We start from the raw sequence: 16352 nt of genomic DNA, 5'->3' as shown, positions 1-16352 counted from the left end.
TAGTTGAAACCATTTTAAGTCTGAGTTCGGAAACTTCAACCAATAATGTCTGTACCTGTGAATCAGCCTCAGCGGTGGCACTAGGCAATGGTGTGATTGGTAGGACATCTCCCTGAGTCATCTGCCACAGGGGAAAGCATCGAGATCAACCTCACATCACAACACAAATGCCACCGAGAGGGGACTTGGGTCTTCAAAGCATGCAAAGGTCACAAGGATGCTTCCTTTCTGCCCTCCTAACAGCCAATCGCAACCCAGCTTTCTTTTAACACTTAACTAATCGCAAGTCAATTACGATACACACTACGCAACAAGTGGAATTCTTTGTTGTTTAAGTTTCAAGGGTTATCTTATTCGTTAAAATTCAGTGAATCCTCAAATGCAATTTATTAAAAATAAAAATAAATAAAAACATACTTGTTAATTTCAACACAGTATGGTAGTCTCAAAGGAAAATGCAAACCTATGAATTTAACATTCTGATTCTGATGTACCATACTCAGTTGCTGAAGAAGCTTCTTGGCAAGGGTGGTTTGCCATTGCATTTCCAGCAGGAGCTCCTGTAGAAATTTGTAATTTGTTCATGGTGCCGGCGATAGCTCACCTACTCTTCGCGAAGGACACCGTGAAAATCTAACGTCCGCCAACTAATGCAGGCTGGCGGGACGACGAGCTTAACATCCATCGGAAGGATGGCACGCCCATTGATGAACTACCATGCCTGCGAAACACCAGAATGACAGTTTATAGCTGGACCAAGATTGGAACCCAGCCTAGACAGCTTAGAGGTGGAGTGTGCATACCCCACCCTAGACCATCATGACACTCCAGATTAACAGAAATACATTTACACGTTAAATTATTATAATTATACAAAACGATCGCTGGAAATATGCTTTCCCCTTCTGAAGGGGACGGGAAATGATTGCACGGACGGGCAAATTTATTTCAAAATTATTAATTTGTAAATAAGCATATTAAAATGGAAAACTTCAAAAAGTTATTTGTCGCAAAAGAAACCAAATCACAAGTGTCTTTTTACTTACAAGACAAAATCACAAGCAAACAGAATGGAAGATGTTCCTTCTAAATGGCTGAGTTTAAAGATCTGATTGCAAAATACACCGAGCGATCAATGGTTCCGGATGCTGGTCATGAAATTTCCATTGACTGAAAAAAAACGTCAAGAGACTGAAACGATGAGAATATCAAAATAATGCCAAAGACAAGGCATTCTCACCATGGAAACATACAATGGCGCTGGGCAATATTGATACTTTTGCTCATCAATTATCGTACCTCCAAGTATAGATGATCCAGCAAAGAAAGACATTGCGCAATCACGTGTGCTCATGTCAAGCAACCAGTTATCAGCAAAAGCTGGCAATTGGAGGGGAGGGGTGGACTTAGAGGGACATACTATCAATGTTTATTATAACCTGGATGATGACCCATTGTGCAATAGCTCGAAAATATGGCTGTTTAAATCGCCATGTAACATGTCCTGAAAATGATGTATACACTTCCGTGTGCTCTCATTGAAAGCAGTGTTTATGTCATTGTCATACAAACACATCATCGCATCAATGGGTATTTTTTTTTTAACATTAATTGCACTTTTGCAGAGTGACGAAGAAGCCGCTGTGGCTCGACATCGGACTTGATCTCGACTTTATAATGTATATTAAAATCGCCGGATTTCTCCGTCCTCCGTCCTGTCGCGCTCTTACGGCATTAAATATTGCGCTGGCTTGGCCACGAAGGACATGCACATCATCCCGAAAATCCCATGCTTATCTTTTTCCTTGTTTACAATGGGCGCATGGAGGAGGTTAAGGGGGGGGGGTGTTTGCGCATCGACCGCGATAGTGGGGGTGAGTTGTGTTTGACTAAAGTGTTTTTGTCGCTTTGGGGGCAGCACTTTTTGTGTGCGTGCTTCTCCATCTTGATAAAAAGATTCCTGCACAGGGTCCGAGTCAGAGTTCAGATGCGGTGATTGTACCGGTGCAAACGCCAAGTAGTATAGTCATCATCCTCAAGATTATAAACGGAAGACCGTGATGATGAGAAAACTTTATCCGATCTTGATTGTCATTTCTTCTTTTATGTGAATGATGAGGGATAGAGAGAGAATGGTGTTGCTTAAATAGTCTCATTTTTTTACTGGGACTGTGGTGTTGTGATGAAATGAGTATTTCATGTCGATACTATTACAAAAATCAATGAAAATATCAGTTTACAACACCACACACCACATTTTTTTCGAATGTGCTAATGCACGTATCAACAGTTTGAAAAATGTAGTTTCGCGTTGACTTTTTTTTTTCAATGTCTTCTCGAGCCGATGGAGATAACGCCCAGCCCTACCATTCACTCTTTCAACTCCGAGACTAGTGGAATGGTTACACAGGGACGAGTAACGCCTTTAGGATGCAGACATTAAAATGCTGAAAATGTGGGGGGGGGGTGGGGGCTGAATAGAGTCGCTCCAATTTTACAAAGCAACCTGGGCAAACTCTGCAAACAATAAACCAAAGTGAAAAACATTTTGCCACTGCACTTTGACACAATTAGCCCTACAGATGAATTTGTACGGGATACGGCAATCCACAATTGATAAAACTTAACCAAGCTGCACCGAGCAATATGGGACTTTCAAAATGACGTATGAACGCTAAATGAGGCTTTTTGAGCATGTGCTGTGTGTGTTGTCAGTGGCTTGCTGCCACTGTGAGCACGAAATCTGATTTTAAAAGTCTTTTCAAAATTTTTCAGCATTTCAACTTCAGTGGCAATTTCAGCATGGTTAACCATAATGGTTCTATTCCTGAATGCAAAACAGATAGGCAGAAATGACAAATATCCATTACATGGATTGGATGAGTCGGGTTCCAATCATTCCCCGTAAATACAATTAGCTTGCAGTGGTCATGATAATACAATCAACACACACATGTACGCATACACGCACTTCTCCTTTCACCAATAGATGCAAAAATCTTGCATAACTTATCATGGCCCTGGAACCAAAGTAAATATATATATATATATATATATATATATATATATATATATATATATATATATATATATATATATATATATATATATATATATATATATATATATATATATATATATATATATATATATCATCCCTCAACACATACAGCTCCCAATCCCAGCCCTCCACACACTGCCTCCGAAACATGAATAAAAGCAAATATCATTTTAAAAAACTTACCCTGTGCAGACAAGCCCCAAATATGACGTTCCCATCAGTGTTAAAAAGTACGAAGGTTTGGTTGGAACGCATCATCTTCAACCTTTCACAATTTGGTTGGAATGCATCGAAGATGCATCGTCGGGAATTTTTGCAAAACGGGCTGTAACATAACTTTGTGGACAAGTTCATTCAAAAGTTCTCCAACGGTTTTGTTGTGCGAAGGCACACTCGTGTGTATTTATTAAAAATACACAAGTATTTTTGGCTTCTTTAAAAGTTTTTTACTTTTTTTATTTTTTGGGGTCGTTTCATTCTACAATCCTTATCTGGGAGGCATGAAATATGTTCAGGCCACCCCAATTTACTTTGTTACAAGGCGTTTCTGTGCATGCGCACCCATCAATCTGGGGCAGAATACGTCATTTTGAAAGTGCTGTGTTGGGGGGGGGGGGACTTGCTTTATCAAATCTTATTCAGATTCAATTTGGAACGTGGAGCTCTGGTGACGCTTGTGCACATGACACAAACTAACATCTATAAATAAATATATTAATAAATTAAATTTAAAAAAAAAACACTTTATTGAAAACAATAGAAACAATCTACCAAACTCAACATACCAGAACACCCTCTTGTACATCATTCCCTGTGTCTGCATCTTTTGCTTTACAGACGTCCTTTTCAATGTCATTCTGCAAAAATCATGTGCTTCATTTCAAGTCAGAGAAGCGATGAAAATAAAACTCCACTGGAGGAGAAGAAAAATCTCACTTCATCTTGAAAATAAGAGCAGGCGATTTAGTTAATAAAAATAAAAATTAATAAAGCGAAATGTGAAACACAAAAACACAAAAACACAATGAAACAATTCAAAATACACAATAAATTTTTTTACAAAATCCGGCATATAAAAGCAAACACTTGAAAAGCCCCTTCTTATGCGGTTTGTACAAGCAATGAAGTGGCTTCAGGGTTGAAACAACCGACCGAGTCTTGCCTTCAGCTCACCTCTGTGCAACCTGCACTCACCAAGCCTTCCTCCACCATGGAGCTTGAGTCGAGCGTATCAGCTTTTTGCCTTTTGGGCGGTGAGCTACCAGCTTCTGGGGATTGAGATCGTTTTCCGGCGGTAGACAGGCCCTTGGCAGGTGGCGTTACAGCATTCACTAAACGTGTTGGGGTCACGACACGGATGTTTGTGGAGCCGCAAGATGGGGTGTCCCTCGAAGGCGCAGGAGTCGTGCCCTGGATTCCTGCGGATGGCGACAAAATACTGAGATCACAAAAGCTGTGAATATTTTGTGCTTGTTCATTCATATCAACTTACCTCTCTAACTGCTCTACAAAATGGCTGCCATTTTCACAATGTTCAAACCATATCCAAAACCCAAATCCATTGGGACCCTACTCTGTGCAGAGCATTGGTGCTGCCATAACAGTCTCCTGGGCTGTTTGGCACAATCCTGGATGGGTCGCCACTCCGACGCAGGATACTTGAATGGGTCAATCAACCCCACCTGGTATTAATTCAAATGCCAAGCAGGATACGAGGATCCCAAGCCCACCACCCTGACCATGAATCCAACACCAGGCAAACAGCATGAATTTAAGGTCATTTGATCAGTGTTAATTTGCGAAATAAAGTAAAGTAATTCCTCACCCAAGACATTTTACACAGCACTATTTCACTCTGTTTTTACATTATTTCTCCAAATGATAAACTCAAAGTGGGTCTCGGTGTCCGGCCGTAGATACGTCAGTTAACATTCGACTAAAACATCTTCTCACAAGCGACCCGACCGATATGGACCAAGATTAGTTCAATGCATCAAGACAGCAAGTTCTCATGGGGTTGTGCTCCCCCATCAGGATGTGACCCTAAAAGGAAGGTGAAAGAGGGGTTTTTCCTCAAATATTGGTATTTCATTCAAATTTATATGAAGAAAACAACCAGATCAAACTGTCCGTGCAGCATCGTGACCATTCCCAAACCTGAAGATGCTTCCCATTGCCGTATCTCCCCTGGAAACACCCCGTATGGCCACTTCCACCTAATCCCTCATTTTCACGTGCCTGTTGAGGGAAATAACCGTCAGTCCCCCAAGGGGTTACGGAACACTTTTGCACAGCTTGCTGTCAAACCTCGACTCAGATTCTGCAACCGGTCCAGACGGCATCAGCCCTCATGTTCTATAAACCTGCGCTGCTGCTCTTGCTCACCCTCTCAGTTCTGTTCACCCTCTCATTTGCTCAATGTCATCTGCCATCTGCTTGGAAATCAGCAAACATTACCACTCTGCATATAGAAGGTGCAAAAAACAGATCCCAGCAACTACAGACCAATCAGCCTTCTCCCAATCATCAGCAAGGTTATGGAATCCATCATCGCTTCCGACATCAAATCCTTCCTCTTCTCCAATGGCTTGATTTCCGATCATCAATTTAGATTTAGACCAGGTCACTCTATCCTAGATGTGCTGCTTCTGCTTTCCCAACAATTGATGGAGGTCTTAAATGCCAAACATGAGATGAGAGACATCTCCCGAGACTAGACGTATTGAAACCTTTTGATATGGTCCAGTATCAGCAAACTCTCTTCTTATGGTATCCAAGGAAATCTATACTCATTGCTCGTGGACTTCCTCTTCTGCCCGTGTCAACATGTGGCTCTTAATGTCATTCTCTAATCTCTTCTTCCTGTCCAGGCTGGAGTTCCTCAAGGCAGTGTTCTTGCCCCTGAGCTTTTTCTGGTTTTCATCAATGATCTCTCAGACTCTGGAAAATCCTCTATCTCTTTGCTGATGACTCCATCATCTGCCACACCATCTGTCATCCCTCTGATCAGCAGGCAGCAGCCTTTTCACTCTCTGCAGATCTGGATAAAATCACAAGCTGGTCCAAAACTTGGAACATGTCTTTGAATCCTGACAAATCTCACACTCTCACTATGTCTCTGAAAGGAACGTCTGCAACTCGCCCCCCCCCCTCTAATCTACTTTCTCAACAATCCCCTTGAAGAAGTCCTTTCATTCAAACTTTTTGGTCTCACTTTCTGCAACAATTTCGTCTGGGAAAGCCACATCTCCAAGCTGGCCTCCAAAGCCAGTTCCCAACTGGGCGTCCGACATCGTGCAAAGTCTTTCCTTGGCACACCTGAGATTCTAACCACTTGCAAAGCTTTCATCCACAGCCTGATGGAGTACTGCTCTTCCCTCTGGGGTTGTGCTCCTGCCTCACACCGAGCTTGACTTTTTTTTTTTGCATACAAAGTTGAGGCTCGTGTGAGTGAATACACAGAAACATGTAAGGCAGGAGACAAGAGGGTGGGAGAGGGAAGCACAAAAATGAGGAACAAAGACAAAAGGATATCTGTCGAAGGGAAAGGGATGGGGCAGGATACGGGGGGAGAGGGGGGTGCAAGATGGTACCGCAGAGACTTTCAGGAAGGAAAACAGGGAATTTGAAGGAGGTGGGTTTGGGGTGGAATAATGGGTAAGGTAAAGATCAAGATTTTGGATGGGGGAAGATATTAGATGGTGGTGAGCAGCTCTTTTGAAGACCTGGAAGGACGAGTCTGATTGAAGAGTGTGTAGCAGTTTGTTTCAGAGGCAGGAAAAAAAAAAAGAGGAATGAAAGAGTGAAGGCATGCAGTGATTCTTGATTTTGGCAGTTTCACCAAAAGAGAGTTTTTGGTGGACTTTGAGCTTCCCGAGGAAATATAAGGGAAACAGATCAGAGGGGCAAGGACAGAGAGGAGACAATGGAAGACAAAGACCACCGACCTGCCTCTGGTGAGAGAGTGAGTCCCAAATACTCAGCTTCATTGTGGGAAATACCAATGATCCTAAAAGCCTTGGTTTCCCCATCCCTCTCACTTCCACAGATCTCCTATCGTCGGTGTTCCCCACTATTTTGTGCTTCCTTTTCCCGCCCCTTTCATCTCCTACCTTGTTATCTGGTCTGTGTGTTAGCTCTTACACGAGCCTCAACATGGTTTCCAAATAAAAAAATAAAAAACACGCGTGCTCGTTACAATGTGGTTTCTGAGAGGCAGTCGATGACCTTTCTTCCTCTGCATGGAACGAAAACCTTCATCTCAGCCATTTGCCTCGTCATCTTGCTGTGTGACATGAGGTCGACAATCGTAACATTTATTAAATCTGGATTTATTGATGCCATCCATCAAGATCATGAGTGGTCAGATCCTGATGACCGGATGATTTCAACCCCCCCCTCCCCCAATATATCCAACACTCACCCCTCCACCCCCATCTTAAGGTGAATAAAATTGTTGCATCAATAATTTTTATTATTTTGATAATTATTACCTCCACCATAAAAGATAGACAGAGGTTATGTTTTCACCCATCTGTCTGAGCTGGATATTTCAAAAAGTTATGGACAGACTCGGACAAAATATGGTGGACAGGTTGGGTGCGTGGCAAGAAAGAATTGATTTTTGTGAAGATCCAAATCCAGATCCGGGCACGAGAATTTTTTAGTTTTACAAGTGAATCTTCACCATTGAGAGATGGGGCCAAAAACAATTTTCAGTAAACCCTCCAATATCATGGGTTCTAATATCGCAGGCAACCTATTGCGTTTGAATTCCGTTATTGTGGGATTTCAATTCCACCAATCATGGTTGTTGAGCTGAATTGAGTCAGTTTGCATCCATCCCATGTTTGCGACAACCATCACGAGCCTTTTGGTGTTTCTTGTCCACAGTTTTTAATGGCGCCCAAACGTAAAGCGATGGACAAAGTTAGTTGCGCTAAAAGGCAGAGAAAGTTGACGACATTGAGCGAAAAGATGCAGTTGTGAGATCGTTTGGCTCGAGGTGAAAGCGCGGAATCTGTGGGCCGTACATCTCGGCTTTCCTGCCGTGATGTGGTAATTCATTACTTCAGAACTGAAAAAAAACGAAGCGTTTAATTTTTATTTATCTATGCCGAAGTGACGATTCATATACTGTAAGAACGCACAAAAAGGGAGAAACGTCGTGTAAAATAAGATTTCACATTTGCAGCGAGTCAGCCACCATCTGTTGCACAGCAGAACATTTAGCCAAAGCACACGAGTGGCCCTGAATTTTGTTCAAGTCTATCGATATAGTATTAAGTGACTGTGCGAATATTGTAGAGCACTCGCCAAATGGCTAAGCACTCCAACAAAACGAGTGATAAGTAACGGCTCGCTTGGCATGCGATTAGCAATAACCGAACCGTTATATTAAACATACACCTCTCAGATGCCCAAAATGTCAAATATGTCCGAATTGGACACATGAACACTTTGTTTGGAGTCGGAACTGCTTCCAAGTTCTATTATGGAGCTTAAATTTGGAAATTAGCTTTGTTTAAGAGATTCTCAAGGTTATCGCATGTGCAGAAATGAAATAAAGCAACGAACGCTCACATCTCAAGGCGCTTATAAGCATTGCAATGTACCCAGCGATTTATTGCTATGATGAACAGACATTCGATAATGTGAGTGAGGACGGGGGGGGGGGGACGTTATAAAGAAATCGTTGTGGCCTGTTCCAAATCAAAAGCATGGTTGGGCAGGCCAAAAAACAAGGCGGCTTCAGTCCCCAGCGAGGTTACCCAGGAAACGCTTCAAGTCCCCATAGAGCACGGTTGCCAATGATGCACGTGATAAAGGATATACTTAAATATGGCCGTTAATTATCTTCAAAGGGGGTGTTTTAATTAACTCAAACACCCAATTTTCACTCATGCACTGCCTTGGAGTTCCCTTTATATGCATACAAAGTTTCAGGCTGCTAGGTTGTGTGGCTTTGGAGTTATGGAGGGAAAACACACACATAATTGTAATTCGTTTATTTCTGACTGCTGTCAATCTTCCTCGAAGTCCAGGAACCGAACCCCCCCCCCCCCCGTGCCCCTCCTCTTCATATTGGCTTTTAGTTTCCATGATTGGGGTTTTAACTATTGTGGCATTTTTCAGGAACCTAACACCCATGATATTGGAGGGTTTACTGTATATAGCTTGATATTTAAAAGTTCGACAAGTTATGATAAAGCCAGGTGAATGGGTTAGTGAGGTGACAACAGCCGATTTGATTTTGGTTCAGGTCCAGATCCATATTCGGCCTATCCGTTGAATACAAAACTGAAGTGTTCAGCCTGGCGGAGGTATGCGCTCCACCGAGTGCTGTTCTAGTGTATAATCCTGACTATAATTCAAGGACTGGTCTTTGTTTGTCGCACTACTCCTCCTCCAGTTCTGTGCTGATTACATCCAGACCTGCTACATGGGATCAGCATGACCCCAATGTATAGGGGTGATTTTACCTTTGGCAGTGGTCTTGGGAGGTGAATAAGGGGGTTAGGGGGAGCAGGCACAAATTCTCAATGTAAATTTTTTATCGTGTAGCACCGCCTCCAGGTGGGGGAGGGTATTACAAGTCTCCACCATTTATAGTGCAGAAATGTCCTGCATCCCTATCCCAACATTTTCCAGTGCAGTGAAGTGTTTTGAATTATAAGCAGTAGGTACATTTTTTGCTTTATGCACACAACTTGGGGTTTTGATTTTGCATATATAGAGCTGTCAGTTTCCGATCCATCCATCCATTAGGACCACACTCTGTGCAGACCGTTGATGCTGCCTCAACAGTCTCCTTGCCTTTTGGGCACAATCCTGGACGAGTCGCCACTCCGCCAAAGGATACCAGCAAGCTGGCACTCATTTTGCTGACCTCGGAAGGATGATATGCAGAGTCAACCCCACCTGGTATTAATTAATTCAACGAGTGGGATTTAAACTCAGGATCCGAGAATCCCAAGCCCACCACCCTCACCATAAAGCCAACACCAGGCATAGTTGCCTATACATAGCCCAAATAAAAGTATGCCTCACAAAGAACGTGTTGCATGCATGGAACAAGATCGCCTGTAAGGTGGGTCCTCTGTTCGTTACTTTAATTGTTACATTTATATATCCTTACCTTATTCTCTCCCCGTCTCTCCCACAACCCTCACCTTTGACATTTTTATGGGAAAATTGTTTCCGCACAACTGATTTCACTTAGCACAGTACTTTTCAGGAACACACCTGCTGCATTAAGTGAGGAATTGCTATAGTCAAACAGTAAACAAGCATTTGTTGGTAATGGAGTCTTTTGAAAAATTCATTATATTAATCCTCACTCACCAAAAACACCACACGGGCCACAAACACATTAATTTGGTATCATTCAAGATGGAAAAGCAAAAACTAAAATAAACCAACAACTGGATGAAGAGTTAAAATGAAGTCCATCACACTCAAATGTCACTATACCACTCTATTGCAACCCCTCCACAAATAAATTGTGGCAAAAACATTACATAACGAGAAGGATAGTCGGTGGAGCGCATACCTCAGTCAAGCAATGCCCAATCCAGTAACCCAATAAAGTTTTGACAAATGCTATATAATCTATCATTTTTTTGGCCCAATCACTCAATCGCCCAATGGTGAAGAATTACTTTAAAAATAAAAAAATTCCCGTGTCCGAATTCGGATCTACACCAAAATCAAATCAATTCATTCTAGTCACATCCAACCTGCCCACCAAATTTCATCCAAAACCATCCACAACTTTTTGAGATATCCTGCACACAAACAAACAAACAGGAGTGAAAACAACCTCCTTCCACCTTCGGTGGCAGAGGTAACTAGAGAGTTCATAGAACGCCTTACCCCACACAGTGTTCAAGTATATCATTCAATTGAAACTAGAACTACGTTGTCGATGGCACACCATCGCATATTCCCGCGCGCACTGCTTTGTCCCATTATCGCTCGGTGAAATTTTATCTTGTAAAATGGATTGACTTCTTTTCTATTTGATGTGCTTTATGACAAAAGACTTACTATGTACTTACTAAATCAGAAGTCATTGCAAGCATGTCAACATTTCATGAAACATTAATTTTACACTGTACAGCAATATACAGGGTGCCCCACAGAAAACCAGGAAATTTGAGATTTTGAGATTTATTTTGCCATATCAATAAACTAACATATAAATTTTCTAACCGTTTTTTTTTTTTTAATTTCAGAATGCAGCAGTTATCAAATTTGTATCTTTGTTTTACACTACATCTAAGTTTGCTTTTGTTTTGTTTAAAATAAACTGTACCAAATTTCCTGGTTTTCTGTGGGGCACCCTGTAGAACTGTGCATCAATTTAATCATAGGAATGAACTGTGTATAATATTAATTATAATTATTCATAATCAATTAGATAAATACAGTAAAACCTGTGACCGTCACTCATAGGGGCCACATAAGTAAGTTCTTTAAAAAATAATTTACAATGTACAATGGTAAATACACTTTTAAAAAAATCAGCCTCCATGACCCCACCCCCTCTGGCCTGGCCCCGAGGGGCCATATCAATAATCCGACAGTGTTGTGCACTTCCCCATACATATATCTACTATGTCCCAAAGTTTGAAGTTCCTATCTCAAACAGTGTAGGAGGAGCTATTTTGACCTCCTATCCACCATGCACCCCCTACCCCCCCCCCAAGCACCCTCTGATCATCATGTGTTCAAAAAAATATGTTGTGAAATGTATAACTCATGAATATGTTTGATTTAAAAAGCTACAAGACAATTTTTTTTTTTTTTTTAATCGACCCCCATGACCCCAACCCCTCTGACCCGGCCCCTTGGGGTCATATCAAAAATCCAAAAGTGTTGTGCACTTTGTCATAAATATATCTACTCTGTCTCAAAGTTTCAAGTTTCTATTTCAAATGGTGTAGGAGGAGTTACAGGGTAAGACAGACGGACGTACGGACGGCGGAGACAATCACAATATTCCCGCTTTTCTTCGAAAAGTGCGGGAATAATAAAACAAAGATTGTAAAAGTTGTTTACAGCCATTCGGAAAGCTTACCACCATTGACGCAGTGGCAATTACGACACTCTACCTAACAAGTTACATTCGATATTCACACCTGTTGTGTGTCCTTTATGAAGTCCTTAAAAACAGCAAGTTTCCTGTTTGGAATGATTTGCAATTATATTTGACTGTCAGGCAGGCAGAGTAAAAATATCATCCCACTGCTCTCTGCACATGTGCAGTCGGGACAAATTGAGCCAAGGTATATTAAACATATCACGTGCTTTTCACACGGTCTGGCATCTTGTCCTGCTCACCAAACTCTTCCTATGGTATCCAAGGCCATCTCGACTCATGGCTCGCAGACTTCCTCTCCTTTCGCAGTCACCGTGGCCCTAATTGGAGTTCTTTCATCCCTTCTTCCAGTCCAGGCTGGAGTTCCTCAAGGCAGAGTTCTGGGCTCTGTTATTTTTCTGGTTTTCATCAATGATCTCTCAGACTCTGGAAAATCCTCTATATCTCTTTGCTGATAACTCCACCCTCTGCCGTACCATTCGTCATCCCTCAGACTGGCAAGCAGCAGCTTCTTCGCTCACTGCAGATCTGGATAAAATCACAAACTGGTCCAAAACGTTGAACATGTCTTTCAATCCGGACAAATCTCATACCCTCACTATGTCTCTTCGAAAGGACCGTTTAGAACCACCCCCCCCATCCACTTTCTCAACAATCCTCTGGAAGAAGTCCTTTCTTTCAAGCTTCTGGGTCTCATTATCTGCCATGACCTTTCCTGGGAAAGCCACATTTCAAACCTCGCCTCCAAAGCCAGTCGCCGACTGGGAATCCTCTGTCGTGCAACGTCCTTCCTCGGCCCACCTGAGCTCCTGAGCACATACAAAGCTTTTGTCCGCAGCCTGATGGAGTACTGCTCTCCCCTCTGGGCTGGTGCTCCTGCCTCCCACCTTTCTCGGCTTCACGCTGTAGAAACCAAGGCATTTCGGATCATTGGCATCTCCCGCAATGAGGCTGAGTCTTTGGGCCTCTTACTCAATCACCTCAGGTTGGTCGGTGGTCTTTCTGTCTTCTACAGTCTCCTCTCCAGCCTCGCCTCCCCCCTGCTCTATCTGCGATTTGTCCCCCAACAACCCCCTTCTGGTAAAACTACCAAAATCACGAATCACTGCTCACCTTCACTTTCATTCCTCTTTTTTTTCCCCACCTTTGGAATAAACTCCCTCACTCTATTCATTCCCATTCTTCCCTCCAGGTCTTCAAAACAGCTGTTCACCACCACCTCTTATCATCCCCCATCCAAATCCTCGATCTTTTCTACCGCCGATAATCCACCCAAGCCCACCTCCTTCAAATTCCCTGCTTTCCTTCCTCAAAGTCCCTGTAATATCTATCTTGTATTCCCATGTTCCCCGCCCCATCCCTCTCCCTTCCACAGATCTCCTAATGTCTGTTCCCCACTGTTTTGTCCTTCCCACTCCCTCCCCTCGTCTCATGCCCTCCTTGCTGTGCGGTGTGTTAGCTCTCTCACGAGCCTCGACAAGGTATACAAAAAAATATATTAATATTTAACATTCTATTGAAATAAGTTGTTCCTCGATCATAAACGGACATACAGCCTGACACAGATGCACATGAGCCAACTGCTTAACCCCGCCTTTCACTCCTCGCTCGTGGGGTAATAAACCAAGCAGTCAGTAATCACCACTAAACTCCAAATCTTACCGTGCTAGAAATTCAATGCTTTGGAAACAACACTCAAAAATAAATAAAAAATATTTAAATCAAAAATAAATCCGATAGGTATCAAAGAGCCTACGTGATCCAATCACGGGGATCTGGGTCCCCTTGCTGGGTGGCTGCACGGTGGAGTCGACCATTTCTTCTGGAGACGGGGGTTTCTCATCCGCAATTTGCACCGGTGACGGGCTTCCGCCATTGACCGAGACGTTCCTAAGAAAAAGCACCACAGGAAGATCCTTTACATTTCAAAATAATCCACAACACCGTACTGTGGCGAACGTCTTCCAGCGTCTCGAATCAAGCACCGTTCCCAAGTTTAATTTCCACTTCTGCAAATTCCTCAAATGACCGAACAAACCACCTCATGAAGACAACTTTCAAAGCTTATGGAAATTACCATTTTATGGAACTCGAGAGACGATGACCCATTCACCTCAGTCCATCCAGGAGGTAGAAAGTGACAAATAATAAGCAAGCAAAAAAATAAAAATATATATTTACTTTGATCCCTTGACATATGGGAAGTTCATTGCTTACAGGAATAAATGAATAATCATATGAAGTAGATTTATAATTGAAACCCAAGAGGAGGATATTTAATCTTACGATAATGAGGTTTCCGCAACGAGGCTCTTTGTGGTCGGAGACGTGAACAGAGTACCGTTGTCTGAATCACGGGACGAATCCAGAAAACTGCTATTCAGTGTGTTTTTGCCAACACTGTTTCGGCCATTTTCTGTGGAAACCTGGTGGGGGAGGGAGGGACAAGGTAAAACCGAAAATAAGACAAAAAACAAATCATCCACAACAATACTACACACACGGTAACAAGGAAAAGGTCGTCATGCAAACAACAGATACAAAAACAAAGCGTTTCCTTGAGGCGACAGCAAGACCTGCCATTACCTTCTTCCTTTTTTGCAGAACTTCACTGGGGAGGTAATGGGACAACTGTTTCCTCTTCACGTGGATCGCCTCTATGTGCATACCATCTTTCAGCATGCTGATGTTGGCAGCCTGTCTATACACTTCAATAACAAAGAAGGAAGAACAGACAGCCACTGGAACACACAACTATTGCAGGGCTGTCAATATCTTCAACACAATAAAAGCACACATTGTCCTGCTCAATCACAACAGCACTGTAGTCAAAAACTGAAACTTATTCAACCCAAACATCCTTTTCTGCTATAGAGGTTTCTCATGTGACGTCACAAGATCACGTACCTTTGTTTATCTGCCATGTTGTTGGTTAAACTTGACTGGCACACAATGTTGTTGTTTTTTTTATTGCCCACTGGTGTTATTTGCAATGCCGAAGACTTGTGCACGTGGTTTGCACTAAATCAGAGGATAGAAGCCAGAGCTCAGTTTCCATCAATTTGCAGCAGACTCAGAGAGCCGGGAAGAATGGGTAGCTACAAAAGCATCCATCCAGCTTTATTATGAAGGGCTCCTGTTGTCATAGAATCATAAAAATTATGCTGTTGGAAAGCTGATAATCGATTTACTTGGGATAAAAATTAGTATCCGTATAAACGTGAACTTGTCCATATTAAAATCCTGTCTTTCCGCAATGAAAAAGAAGAAAAGAAAAGGAAGAAGAAGGGTTTGGAGCTTAATGCAGCGGTTCCAATGACAGCATTTTAATTATTTGTAGGATGGCAGGAACCGTTTAAAATAACACATGACTTACATGAAAGGAACACACAATATTATTAAATATAGTAATATGTCTCAAAGCAATGGAAAAATATAAAAGTACATGGAAGGAGAACACAAAAGACAACCACAGCTACGACAACAGCAGCAGCAGCAAGAATAACTGCGTGATAAAAGATCCTTTTTCATCCTCATCGAGACTCACAGATAGACATGCAATATATTTGTGACGTACGACATACTGCCTTTTGATTGAACTAGTCAGCGAAGCGGCGGGTAGGCACGGCTAATCATTACAAATCAGACAGCATGCCAGTACACACTCTCCGTTCGTTTGTGAGGGTAGACTTCACAACCAATGCTAATCTGGACCAATAGGCGATTTGGGTTGGCTCAAATGGGATTGTAAAAGAGCTGGGACTGTGTTGAGTAACCAATTCATAGAAGTTCCACGACTCACAGCATGATAGAGCACTATCACAAGCTTTATGACAAGTCAGTGTTTACAAGCGTACATTGCCGATTAATATTCGTTGGTACTAATTTGGACATCACCAGCACCCTCTGTTTCTCTGGCACATTCCAAGTCTGCATCGCATGAACTCAGCCGGCCACAAGAGATATATATATATATATATATATATATATATATATATATATATATATATATATATATATATATATATATATATATATATATATATATATATATATATATATATATATATATATATATATATATATATATATATATATAGCCACCCAAGCTCTTATAAGCCTTCATAGCCTCCTTAGTGTAGTATGCCTGATGTTGGCTGAATGGTTAGGGTGGCGGGCTTTGGATCC

General features: G+C 42.1%; 1 protein-coding gene across 5 annotated transcripts in view; it reads right to left on the bottom strand.

Annotated features, from left to right (window-relative positions):
- Positions 1 to 16352, bottom strand: part of PAPOLG (poly(A) polymerase gamma) — an 81980-nt gene that overhangs the window by 1499 nt on the left and 64129 nt on the right. For 3 of the 5 annotated variants that reach the window (XM_085869467.1, XM_085869468.1, XM_085869470.1), the window contains exons 16-21: positions 14751 to 14872; positions 14451 to 14590; positions 13921 to 14054; positions 4235 to 4479; positions 3847 to 3918; positions 56 to 121 (exon numbers count right to left, since the gene is read on the bottom strand). In XM_085869467.1, the coding sequence (XP_085725593.1) occupies positions 56 to 121; positions 3847 to 3918; positions 4235 to 4479; positions 13921 to 14054; positions 14451 to 14590; positions 14751 to 14872 (779 nt within the window). The remainder of the gene's footprint in view (positions 1 to 55; positions 122 to 3846; positions 3919 to 4234; positions 4480 to 13920; positions 14055 to 14450; positions 14591 to 14750; positions 14873 to 16352) is intronic. The other 2 variants (XM_085869469.1, XM_085869471.1) reach the window with 2 other exon arrangements.

This window comes from Eptatretus burgeri, chromosome 2 (genome assembly GCF_056783735.1).
Source record: "Eptatretus burgeri isolate ZD-2024b chromosome 2, Ebu_testis_v1, whole genome shotgun sequence".
NCBI classification, from domain to species: domain Eukaryota; kingdom Metazoa; phylum Chordata; class Myxini; order Myxiniformes; family Myxinidae; genus Eptatretus; species Eptatretus burgeri.
The sequence above is the reverse complement of the archived record's forward strand: the minus strand, read 5'-3'. Positions and strand labels throughout refer to the sequence as shown.